At 32.2% G+C, this 12,578-nt stretch overlaps 3 protein-coding genes across 3 annotated transcripts in view; all 3 read left to right on the top strand.

The window, feature by feature from the left end:
- LOC101508027 (uncharacterized) overlaps nucleotides 1-2,446 on the top strand; it is a 6,676-nt gene extending 4,230 nt beyond the window's left edge. The window contains exons 6-10 of the mRNA XM_073368105.1: nucleotides 231-394; nucleotides 474-621; nucleotides 872-994; nucleotides 1,122-1,209; nucleotides 2,076-2,446. Of these exons, the coding sequence (XP_073224206.1) occupies nucleotides 231-394; nucleotides 474-621; nucleotides 872-994; nucleotides 1,122-1,209; nucleotides 2,076-2,263 (711 nt within the window). The 3' untranslated portion in view covers nucleotides 2,264-2,446. The remainder of the gene's footprint in view (nucleotides 1-230; nucleotides 395-473; nucleotides 622-871; nucleotides 995-1,121; nucleotides 1,210-2,075) is intronic.
- A 1,483-nt stretch (nucleotides 2,447-3,929) lies between these two features.
- On the top strand, nucleotides 3,930-6,594 carry LOC105851878 (uncharacterized). Its single transcript, XM_012714567.3, has 5 exons — nucleotides 3,930-4,245; nucleotides 4,320-4,446; nucleotides 4,765-5,017; nucleotides 6,085-6,207; nucleotides 6,310-6,594. The coding sequence occupies exons 1-5, from the start codon at nucleotides 4,160-4,162 to the stop codon at nucleotides 6,432-6,434; spliced, it is 714 nt and encodes a 237-aa protein (XP_012570021.1). The 5' UTR covers nucleotides 3,930-4,159; the 3' UTR covers nucleotides 6,435-6,594.
- Nucleotides 6,595-8,096: 1,502 nt separating this feature from the next.
- Nucleotides 8,097-12,245, top strand: LOC101507698 (uncharacterized). Its single transcript, XM_004496016.4, has 4 exons — nucleotides 8,097-8,351; nucleotides 8,455-8,635; nucleotides 10,008-10,422; nucleotides 11,291-12,245. The coding sequence occupies exons 1-4, from the start codon at nucleotides 8,274-8,276 to the stop codon at nucleotides 11,868-11,870; spliced, it is 1,254 nt and encodes a 417-aa protein (XP_004496073.1). The 5' UTR covers nucleotides 8,097-8,273; the 3' UTR covers nucleotides 11,871-12,245.
- Nucleotides 12,246-12,578: the final 333 nt, after the last annotated feature.

Below are 12,578 nucleotides of genomic sequence, written 5' to 3'. Positions count from 1 at the left end.
GTCTCCATAAAAAATAAGCAAATTGAATTTGGTAGTATCTGTTATTTAGTTTTACTTTCAAACTTATATTATAAAATTACTTGTAAAAAGTTATGCGTAGTAAAGTGCTTTCATTGACTTGGAAAATCTCATTTTTACCAGCCATTAACATAAATTCACATAAAATTATCTTTAAAATATCTTGTTTGATGACGTTTCTTAGTTCTATGCTTATTGTGTCTGTTTCTTAGACCAAAGATTTTTGGAGAGAGGCAAAGATTCTATCGGCACTTCACCATCCAAATGTGGTGGCATTCTACGGGGTAGTTCCCGATGGCCCAGGTGGAACATTGGCAACCGTAACAGAATACATGGTGCATGGATCACTGAGGAATGTTCTCTTGAAGAAGGAGAGGTAAGTTAACTCTTACATATATAAGTTAGAAACTGTTAATTAATTTGAATTTATCACTCTTACTAAGATATACTTGCAGAGTGCTTGACCGTCGTAAAAGGATCATGATTGCAATGGATGCAGCCTTTGGCATGGAATATTTGCATTTGAAAAATATTGTTCATTTTGATTTGAAGTGTGATAATTTACTTGTCAACTTGGGTGATCCTGAACGGCCTGTATGTAAGGTACTTTGCAGCAGAAACAAGATTTTTTTTTCTCTTCTGACTTATGAGCCTTTAAATACATCATGCTCGTAATCATTTTATTTATTTTTTAACTTAATTCTTCAAAAATATTTCTCAACTATTGATACAAAGTTAACCCAGTTGTTATCCTGCTTACATACCATCAGGAGGTTCTTCCTTTCATTTTTTCATTTATTTGTTTGAAGAAATTTATTGGACTGATCTCTTTTTTCTATATTGTTATCTATAGGTTGGAGATTTTGGCCTATCAAGAATTAAACGCAACACACTTGTTTCGGGTGGTGTCAGAGGGACTCTTCCATGGATGGCTCCGGAATTACTGGATGGTAACAGTTGTAGAGTATCTGAGAAGGTTAGGAACTTCATCTTTCTCTATATCTTTTCATTAATTTTGACCATGCACTTTCTAGTGGATGGAACAAGTACTTTCGTGGAGAATGTAATATTGAGCTGTCTATTTGTTTTTTTGTCATCTTTAGGTCGATATTTTCTCATTTGGCATCGCAATGTGGGAAATCTTAACTGGGGAAGAACCTTATGCTAACATGCACTGTGGTGCCATCATAGGTAAATTTTTGTCACGTGAAATTCCAAACTATACCATCCATCCTAGTTTTTTTTCCCCGATCCATTAGAGACCTGTCTTTTTGTCATGAAAGCGGAAGTCACTAATTAGATGCTTCTGTTGTATATTATGGAAAAACATCTTAAGTGAACTTGTCAATAAACTGAAACAATAACAATGTATCCACCCTGATATTTTTATAGGTGGGTTAAGATTAATATTTACTTTGAATTAAATCAACTATGGATATTATCTTACTTATTCGCTTTAGAGACAAGTTAACTTTAGAGGAGCCTTAACCTTTGCAATTTAGTCTTGAAAAACATAATGTTTATTGCAGGGTCCCTCCCTGCAAATATAATACAATTTTGATTTTCCAAACATTCTTTTGGAAAGATAAAAAGTTAACAAATTTATTTGATACATTCGATGGATTAACTTCGAATTTGTAAAACACCATACATGTAATTCTTTTATTTTTTGGAACCTTCTTTTTACAAAACTTAGTTAATTTGATCGGTGGTTATTTATATGTATTTATTATATATGTATTGTTATTGTCATAAATCATAACTATTATATCATTGAAAACGTTTGACTTTAATCATAATTACTTATGAAGTCATACATATGAATGATTGTGATTATCAACACAGTAACACTTTTTACATTGATTATGATGAATCTCTGCTTGTATACTTATATGTGTAATGCTACTTGAGCATATCTAGCTTATGTGTGGCAATGTATTGCAAATAATCAAATGACCATACCACTTCATCTCAAAACCTTTGTATTTTTATCCCTCTAACATAATTTTGTTTGAATTCTAATCATGAGTTTGTTTACTACTAATTGTGTAATGAAGGAGGTATTGTCAGTAATACGCTCAGGCCATCTATTCCGAAGCGCTGCGATTCAGAGTGGAAAAAGTTGATGGAAGAGTGTTGGAGCCCTGATCCTGCAGCCAGGCCATCCTTCACAGAAGTTAAAAACAGATTGCGCAACATGTCAGCTGCACTACAGAGAAAGAGACCTACTATTGGGAATCGGTGAAAACTTACATTTCATGTAAATGAATGCAAATATCAAAGGAAGATGGAATGAGTTGTTTCAGTTGGTTAGCATTGTTTGTATAGAAGCCATAGTGTAGACGTATTATATGCTGAAAATAAGTAAAAGCCATTTATAAACTCCACTGCTTCATTGCACGCCCGTTCGATTAAAAATTTAAAAAAGTGATTTTGACTTTATTTTTAAAAATGATTTTTATGATAATTTATTTAAAAATAATAGTTGTTTTAGATTCATTTGTTATCATTAAAAAAGTTTAATTTTGATGTTCAGTAACTTAGATATTTATTATTAGAGATTTTAACATAATAAAAATATTTTTTTATAAAAGTATCATTATTCAAAAATAATTTATATGAAGAGTTTTTCAAAATAATTTTTCATTTTAATTGACATATCTATTTCTTATCCTTCAACTACACGAATTCAAACTTTGAAAAAAAAAATAAAGTTGCTACATATTTATCCTCTCCGTATCTTAATTAGTAAAACCAAATAAATTAAAATTAAGAAGTAAACACCTCTAACAAGCATGTTAATTAATACTCAAATTTTTAAGGGTGGGTTATCTATGTCCTATATCAAATCTATTTTGCAGGTGATATCATACTTATTATCTATATCATGTGCTAATTATATTTAGCCATCAAGATAGATATTTATATCTCCAAACATGACTTTACACTAACTTTAATAAAAACTCGTTTTTTCACCAAAACCTATTTAAGATTAGATGAATGTTTTGGATTCTTATTTGATAGACATGTCTAATTATAATCCAATTTTCACATTATTATATATTCTATCAAGAGGGAGCAGTTGTCCCATTTGTTTGAATCAACAAGGAAAATGATGGGAATTGAATTAAAATTTATTCTATTATTTTACATAGTATGCCATCTTTTATGATGCGCTGAAAGTGAAATAGAAAAAATATTATTAAAAAAGATAGATCAACCATATTAGATAATATTCAAAATACGAAAAGGGAAAAATTCAAATTTAAAACATATAATTTTTTTCTTTTATTTTTACTATTTTTAAAGTTTTATATATAAAAAAAATTATGTAATTTTACAAGGAAAAGGAAGAGAAACCCTAACATTTTTTCAATCAAATAGATACAATATTATCTTTATTTTATAAATTAAAAAAAAAATCACATGTAATATTAACGTTGGTTCTTTTATTATTGGAATTGGTGTGCACATGTTAATAAATATTGTAAATTTCATTATATTTTTTTAGATTTTTACTTATTAAAAAATATTAAATATATTTTTATCTTTATACAATTTTAAAAGTTCATATTTACTCTCTAATTTTTTTCTATAACTTTTAATCTTCAAAATATTTCTCAACAACACTTTTAATCCTTGATATTAAATTATAGCATCTACTACTAGTGAAAGTATATGTGACACTTGTTACATGGACTTTTTTATTAAAGTGAAAAGTTTCAGATTTATTGACACAAACTTTTATTAATTTAATTATAGTTTATATTGATATAATAATAATAAGTATTAGGATTTAGGGTTTTTAAGATAAAAAATTTATCAAAGCCCCCAAATCAATTGCATAAACATGGTCTCTAGAAGAACACTAAATAATACAATACATGATTTTGACAGTGATGCAACTAAATTTAAAGAATTCCAAAAATTAAAATTGATCCTCTTATTTTTGTGCTACTCTCATCTCAACACATTATTTTGGCGCGTAGTAAAATTGAGTTTTGAATTTCCCCGTTCCGGGCGATGAAGTTTCGCGAGTGTGACACACACTCGCATTGATCTTCTTGAATCCTACTTACTTTATTTGAAAACAAACACCACTCGGCATTTCAATCAAATTCTCACTCACTCACTCAGCGCAATGAACTCAAAAAAGAAATCCACACCGATTAGGGTTTTCGGACAGCGATCCATTACTTCAACCTTTCGCACTCTCCCACCTAATTCGTAAGTAATCTATATTCCATTCTTTACCTTCTGCGTGGATCTCGTTATAATATTCACACTCTTGCTGCAACCAGCTCTCGTGATTCCGAAGCAACTGGGATAAATCAACCACCGCAAAAGACCCAACCTGCGCATCTCTCGCTTTCGCACTTCCTCGACCGCAAACTGCAAAAACCTTCTACACTTCCTCAAACAGTTCCGGTAGTTTTATTTCATTTTTTATTTTATTTTATTTTATGATTCCATATCGTTTTTAAAATTTGTAGACATGGCTGAACAGTGAACAGTGAACATAGTTTATTAGTTATTGCTATTATAGATACAGAAAACTCTTTATTTTGGATGTAGATGTAAAATTAGTTTACACTGACGACAATACATCTTTTATTTTGTCTTTCTGAAATTGTGTAGTTTAATTCTTTTTTAAAAGGAAGTGTGTTGATTTATTCGTTGTTCACTTCAAAAGCACATGTTTCTTTTTGTTTTATTGATGAAGTTTTCCCGATATTTTTTTAATAGGGGAAGTTGACGCCTTTTAAATCACCTCTGGGTTTGAGGATACCAACCATTGAGCAGCAGGTTGGAAGTGTCAAGCAAGTTGAAGAAGAGAGAAAGGCTGCAACCACTGATGATAAGGTGATTTTTGAAATGTTCAAGCATACTGACGAAGAGGGAAAAAGCGACTTTGTTATTCCATTCGATGTTGATGAATTAGAACATTCAGTGACAGATAATGTTCAAGAGTCAAGGAAAAGGAAAAATCCATTTGAAGGTTTGCATTCCTATCCCAATGAATTTGTCCCGGGGTTCTTCAAATTAACCATCTAGTATTTACCAGTACTTTATTTTATTTATTATTCTTGCTAGAAAATTGAAACCATTAGTTACAGTAATGATCCAATTAAACTATCATTGCCTACACGTGAGGTTCTTTGCCTTATTTATTGATTTCATGTCATAGAAAGATCTGCATTTCAGTGTATTTTTCTTGAAATTCTTGTGAAAAGCAATTCATACTCACAACCTCTTTAAGTCCATTTATGAAGGTCAAGGAGCATTATATCTTTGATTTCATCCCTTGACCCCATTTTTCATATGCTTCTTTAGGGAACTTCACTATAGGGCATTGTTTTAGATTTTTGAATTTGTTCAGCCTGATATTTGAGTTTGGTGACAAGTGTGAGTCTTGCACTGCGCTTAGGGTTTTATGGTTTTATCGATTATTTTTATGAATGGATAGGAACCTTCTTTTCGACTGAATATTTGTTGATTATACATTATTCAGAGGAAGACTAGCGAGATGTTTCTACTGGGTACAGAGACATTACAGCTATATAGTGATTGTGATTGAGAAATTAAGATGGAGTTGTCTAATGCTAAAACAACTTAATTTCTGGTTCTAGCTTAGGGTCCTCACTCGATAGCCTACCGAGATGGATAACTTATGGTCAAACCAATAGGATAGGCTGATCATACCTTTATAAGTTTTAGTTTGGGATTAAGACACCCAGAACTGCAGTATAGGATTGCACACTTGTTTCTTTGGGCTGTGGTTGCAGGCATCATTTTGAGCATAACTATTACATGATGGTAGTTCTCACCCAGAAGAATCCACTGATATTGGATATTTGATGTGAATGTGATAGAATGCATGAAGTCATCTTATACGGAGGGTTGAGATTGAATGTACAGAATTAGTAAGAACAAGACAACAGATACCACCTTTCTCTGCTTGCAGCTCTTTAAAAGACCACTAACATAAAGATGACTAAAAGGTTTAAAATTGAACAATCAAATACTTGTTGAACTCTGCATCCTCTTTGTTCTGTATGTTAATAGGTGGAAATGAGAACCAAACTGTTCGAAAGCATGTGGTAGTTCTTGGAGGTGAATCAAGATTGAAGCCAAAAAAGCAGATAAAAAATGACTCCAGCAACATAAAGCAAAAACCTTATAATCACTGTATGGTTTACATGTACTATTGTATTGTATACATATATTTTGTTATAGTGGGCGCATTTGAAAATTTTGATTGACATTAATATTTAAATTTTTGATGAGCAGATGCAAATGGTCGAGGCTGGTGGGACTATGACATGGAAGGTGTTGATAATGAGGAAGTGGGGTTCAGTGAAGTATGGGAGGGGGTGGGATCCACCACGCTTGGAGGTATAGCAGATTGGCATTGATGTTGATATTATATGTTTGTTTCTCACAAACGTTTGTACTGTGACTTAGTTTAGCTTTGAGATCAATAGCTGCATACACTCATTTGTTCTGTGTAGAAGAGAAAGTCCCTAAAAGTGTGTAGATTCTTAATTGACTTTAATCTATTTATTTTACTCCAAATCCAAATCACACGTTGAAAGTGTTACTTGTCTTCGAAGTTTAATAATCTCAAATGGTTCAAATGATTCTCAAAATAATCTAATTTACCACTGATTATCAATGGTGCCATGCGATTTCCCTTGGTCCAAATGGAATCCTAAAACAGTTAGGAGATTTCGACATAACTTTTGCGATAATGTGTTCCATATAATGGTTGCACAATTATATATTTTTTATATATATGCTGTTGGGCTTAAGTAAAACATTAGATTTGATGTAGGAATAAGGCTTACCCTATTTTGATTCTTTCATCCTAACTTTTTTTCTTCATAAAACATCTTAAATTTAGAAAACGTTTAATTTCTTTAATTTGTTCAAAATAGATGTTTAGATCTTTTTTGTGTGTCACATTTATATCTATTGATATAATTTACTATATGACACATTTACAGTTTTTACTTTAATTTATAAAGATATAATTGTATGATTATGTTCTTACTAGTACAATCGAAATGTGTATTTTAATGTCTTTTTAATAAATGATAGATAAAGTTGAAAGACTCACATAAAACAAATGTTATGAATAATTTTTTTTAGTAAGAATATAGAATGTGAGTGTTTTATTAAAATTAAAATAAGTGTTAGTGTCATTAAAAATGATCTTCTGAGGAGGTAAACATAATTTTGTTTTTTTATAAACAATTTTGTTTCATATTAAAAAATATTAAGGTAATTTAATAAATAAAAAATTAAAGTATACTTTTTGGTACCTATAATTTTGTTGTGAGTAATACTCTAGAGATAAAATTAATTGAATATTTAAATTTAATTCAAAATAATTAAATATGAAAATTAACATAATATTAAATGATCATATGTTTGATATCATGTCCTACTAAATTTAAAAATATTGGAGTCTATATAATTTTTTTTATATGTTGTGAGATAATAAAAGAAGAAGTGGTCCGGAAGTCTAGCTCTACTAAAATGTTTACATTGAACTTTTGAGATTTTGCAATTGCTTAGAGTATATGAATTTTAGAAGATGTTTAATATTTAGTAGAAAAAAAAGTGGAAGGGAAACCGAAAATACGGAGAGCACGTATGCAATGGCGGGTTGGACGAAGAACACATTTATTTATTATTTTATTTTAGGTTATAAAGTTGGTGGGTTAGGTAATTATGACACGTATGCCACGGACACCCACAGACTCAATCAACCCTTGATAACACCAACGCTCCAGATACATACATATAGCGGAAAAAAAAATCCAAACACACGGTTGAGATGAATTCCTAATAATAAGATATCAAAATCTGACTGTACACAGTAATAAATCACCAAACAAGTCCAATGTTACGACCACGACCCTCTTCATTGTCGTTCACTGGAATCCAACCTGGATTTTCACATCACCCTCAATCGCTGATTCCTTCCATTTCGGAATTTTGCGCATTAAAAAACACATTTCACATATCAAAAACTATTTTTTTTTTTTAATTTATTTATTTTCAATCTTTTCAGTACCATCCGAATAAATATTCAGTTACCGAAAAAACAAAAGAAGAAAATCTCTGGGTTTTAAAGTCCAGAGAGAAACGATAAGTCGTATTGGTGTTTTGATAAATCCATCAAAAGAGGGGAATTTTGGTTTCCAAAAACCTCGTTCCCCTCTCAAAAAATAAATAAATAAATAACGATGATGCAGAAATTGAGTTTGACGCCTTCTCATGGATTTCCTTCAGAGCTTGTTTTTCAGCAAGAATTGGTCATGAAGGTGACAATTTTGTTTGTGATTTTTTTTTTTTTTGATTCAAGTTATTTGAAGTTTGAATAAACGTGTTTGCTGATTCAATTTGAATTTTTGTTTATGATGATAGGGTTCTCAACAATTGATGCCTTGTCTTGTACCAAAACCTGAAATTATTAAATATCAGTGTCCTAATCTGAGGTTAAATTCGTCTGCAAAATCAAGGATGACTCCTAAAGAGTGGTTCAATTCTAATCGGTTTGTCAATGTTGAATTTTCAGCTCTAAGGCCAATGGTTATTGATGTACAAGGTGTGTATGTTGTTCATTGAGTTGTGTATTTGATTATTCAATGTTTTATAATTTTATTTTATTTACTCTTTTCCATGTATTAGTATTATTAGTAGAATACTTGAAAGCTATGTTGTTTGTATTTAGGGATTATAACTAATAGATAATAATCCTTCAAATGCTTGGTATAAAGTGATTTCAATTTGAGGACTGTTTTCTGGGCTCAACATGTGTTCCCCCGCCTGGAAATCATGCAGTGGAGCAACCGGACAAGGAATTTTCAAGGCGTTCCCTAGAGTATGGACCAATATATGTATTATAAATCAGTAGTTATATCATATATTGTAACTAAGTTTTCCAAGTGTGAGGAACTGGGTTTGTTGTGATTAGGGTGCGAGAGTTAAGATTTGAAAAATGAAGACTACTACTTGTAATCCTCATCGATCTTAGTGAACTCTGTTTTTTTGGTGGATGTAAACCTACAGTTTGCTGGAGGTCAAACTATATACTCCCTTTGTCCCAAATTATAAGCACCTATTGACAAAAACATTTGTCCCTAATTATAAGCTCTCTTTTAATTTACTAGATTTTCCTAACATACCCCTTATTAATTATACCACTTTATCATGAAATATGAAAAGACAAATTGAATACATTTATATACAAAGGACATTTTAGGAATATCAACACATAAAATAGACACATTTAATTCATTTTATATACTTTTTTTAATAAGTGTGCAAATACAAAAGGTGCTTATATATAGGAACAAAGGGAGTATATTTTTATGTTCAATACAGTACTAAGAATATCTCTATATCAGTCAAAGTGCTGGTGACATGCTTGAAATTTAAGAGGAACAGGTCGAGGATTGTCTGCAAGGACTTTTTTTGTTGCTCTTTATAAGGAATCTACTGAACTAGTCTTTAAGCACCAAGGTATCTCCTCAGGAAGGGATGATTACCAAGCAAGACTATTAGTTAGAGGGATTCGAACCTGTCCTTATGGATCATTGGATGCACACCTGTTTAAAATGATTTCTTCATTATGTTTTACTTTTTGCAACATATACCATTATGTAAACGGCTTGTGGTTGTTTCTTGTTCATTTAGGATGCATCTTTCTTTCTGATGCTTTTTAATGGCAAAATGTTGCCAATTACCAAAAGATTATGGTGGTAATACCTTAGGTTGGTTTTCTCTCTTAAGATATGTTGTGTTGTTATTTGCTAAAATATTGTGAGTAATTAGAAAAAAGATAGTAGGTTTGATTATTGACCCTCTATATTTACTACGAGTCTTAGATGTGAGTGTCTAAGATGACTCATGCTGCTAAATCCTTTGTTTTATTATGTGTCTTACTCTAAGTAATTTCACTTATCTTTTTGTTGCAGCAACTTGTCCAAGCACAGTACTTTCCAGCTTTGGCATTGTTGATAAATATACTGAGGGTGATAAAATTTTGCATTGCATCACATCTGCGACTGCTGAAGCAGGTATAGGTGGAGTTCGTAAAGATTTGTTGTCTGACTTGATGGATTTGCAATTGTCAGGCATTAATATGCCTCAAATGCCATGGCCACCTCTTATCTACCCAAATAGGACATTCAACATCTCGAAGCCTTTGCTTGATATTTTTCAAGATTCAGCCCTTAGTTCAAAAATTACAGTTCATCCAGATGGTCAAGTCACATTTATGGGTACAGAAATTGAGATGAAAGATTTTCTTGCAGTAATTGCTGAGTCATATTTATCAGAACACAAACATAAGGGTGAAAAACAGTCTATGCTTGTTCCACACTTCAGTAGGTATGTACATGTGGACCGGTTTAAGCTTCATTTGATCACATGAAATCCTATCTGTTTGGGTTACTTTGAATTGTTACTTTTTAATAGTAGAATAGAATAATAAGCAGCTTCTTTGTTAAGACTGTTAATCTATTGATCAACATCAGATTTAATCACATTTTCAACATCAAGTTTAATACCATGGCTAAATACGTTTCTTTTCTAGTGCATTGTTGGATACTGGAGGCTTTGCAACCTGCATGATAAAGCTTTAAGTCTTTAACATTGTTGACTCTACCGTATTGCATTCATGACAACTAGTTGAAGAATTGTATCGATAAATGTGCAAGCATGTACTTAATATTTGTTGCACAATCAAATAAAATGTAGTACATATTTTGGTCACTTCGAAGAATTACTTCCTTCGTGTTACTTCTGTCTTGGCGAGACTTGGGAGTGCTGTTTTAGTTTGGGTCCTTTGGATAATCTCATTTAAGATAGCTGAAAATTTGGTCATTGGGACACAAAACTTCCTTTTTTTACCTGGTCCCTCCTTGTGCATGTGACTCTGCTTTTCTTATTTGAATTTTTATACTAATTTATTGAATAATTTATCTAATTTTGCAGTAAATACAAAAATCAGAATGCATATATGATAAGCTTAACTACGATAAGTTAATAATAAGTTAAAGTAGTTAAAATCAATGGCTTGACTTGTTCTTGCATTGTGATTCCTTGCCTAACTGATTTTGTGATAAACCTTTGAAGTTACACATATATGCTTTAGTTATAGATTATAACCATACTTTTTGATTCCCCGTATTCAATATTCTATATTTGCTAGTTATGTATCAAGCAACTGACTTTTGCTGAGAATCTACATGGACAGGCTGAATATAAATGAAGTAGCGGCCAGAAGTCATACTTCCACATTGGAAGTTCACTCTACTCTGACTGTTCCTTTAAAAAGTCACGAGAAAGTCAAAGCCAAGCCGTCACAAAAAAAGAACAAGAAAGTAGCCAGGGAGAGGGATCTCTTCAAGAAGAACTACATTCATGCATGTGAGAGCCTTCTGTTCTTGATGGCTGATAAGAGGCATCATCGCGAAACGGCAATTCTTTCACTGAAGAAATCTGGCCCGGAGCTTCCTGAGCTTCTCACACAATTTTCTACTGGCATTGCTGGTACCGGCCTTGCTGTCCTGCTATCTGTGATGTGCAAGCTAGCTTGTGGAAGGGTTCCTTTTTGTGCGTCTAAGGTCTTCAGCACGGGTTTGGGTTTTGGGCTTGTTTGGCTTTCTTGGGGAGTAAATAAACTGAGGGATACAATTGTTAACATAAGCAAGAATTCTGGAAAGATGAGAGGATTGAAAGATGAGGAAATGATTCAAAAGGTTGATACAAGCCTAAAAGAAGTTTACTTTAGAGCTGCAGCATTGCTAGTAGTGGCAGTGCTAAGGCTCACTTAAGCATTGTCTCCGAAGACATGATCACACACAATTTGAAGTGCTGTAAGTGCCACAGGCTCACAAGTAATCGGTTAATGCAACAACCGTTGTATCTGATTTGTTGGATGTCGAGCTCTATGGTTGCTGAAGTGATAACCAAGCATAAAGTAATCTTGGTTTCAAAACAACTGAGGATGCACAATCTCATGGTTGTTTGATTTGATCATCACTATGGTATGGTTATTACTTGTTAAGTAGTTTCAATAGTCCAAGCAATGTAATCATTTGCTTTGCATTATTGTGATAGATAAATTGTAAAGTCTTAGGTAGAATTTTGCAATGAAATGTACCGACTGATTTAGTGAAAATGTTATCAGGTTTTCCCTTTCCTCATAAGTTAGGTGTCTGTGCGACCAAAGGTTACAAATCTTTGCATTGATTATCACTGCAATCATATTTTGCAAAAGTCATATTTGTTAAATATGTGCATAGTTAAATGATGGATTACATGCAGAAACACAAGTTCTGCTATGGCCCATACTAATGATAAACTGAATAAGCGTGATTTTTACTCTGAGAGAAGGCATCATGTAAACACTAGGAGGTGCATCGAGGTATGCTGTAATGCCAGTGCCACTAATTTTTATCAGAGCTAGCAGTAATGTATAAGGTTTTCACTCTACCAACCACCCCTGGACTTTTAGTAAAGCAAGTGGAGAAATCTATTCT

This window comes from Cicer arietinum, chromosome 4, assembly GCF_000331145.2.
Source record: "Cicer arietinum cultivar CDC Frontier isolate Library 1 chromosome 4, Cicar.CDCFrontier_v2.0, whole genome shotgun sequence".
NCBI classification, from domain to species: domain Eukaryota; kingdom Viridiplantae; phylum Streptophyta; class Magnoliopsida; order Fabales; family Fabaceae; genus Cicer; species Cicer arietinum.
This window is presented reverse-complemented; position numbering and strand designations above follow the sequence as displayed.

Excerpts from the sequence above, each read along its gene's own strand:
- LOC105851878 (XM_012714567.3), top strand. The coding sequence starts at position 4,160 with ATGAACTCAAAAAAGAAATCCACACCGATTAGGGTTTTCGGACAGCGA. Across the intron at positions 5,018-6,084 it reads AAGGAAAAATCCATTTGAAG|GTGGAAATGAGAACCAAACT; the intron begins GTTTGCATTCCT and ends GTATGTTAATAG. Across the intron at positions 6,208-6,309 it reads GCAAAAACCTTATAATCACT|ATGCAAATGGTCGAGGCTGG; the intron begins GTATGGTTTACA and ends TTTGATGAGCAG.
- LOC101507698 (XM_004496016.4), top strand. The coding sequence starts at position 8,274 with ATGATGCAGAAATTGAGTTTGACGCCTTCTCATGGATTTCCTTCAGAG. Across the intron at positions 8,636-10,007 it reads AATGGTTATTGATGTACAAG|CAACTTGTCCAAGCACAGTA; the intron begins GTGTGTATGTTG and ends TTTTTGTTGCAG. Across the intron at positions 10,423-11,290 it reads CTTGTTCCACACTTCAGTAG|GCTGAATATAAATGAAGTAG; the intron begins GTATGTACATGT and ends CTACATGGACAG.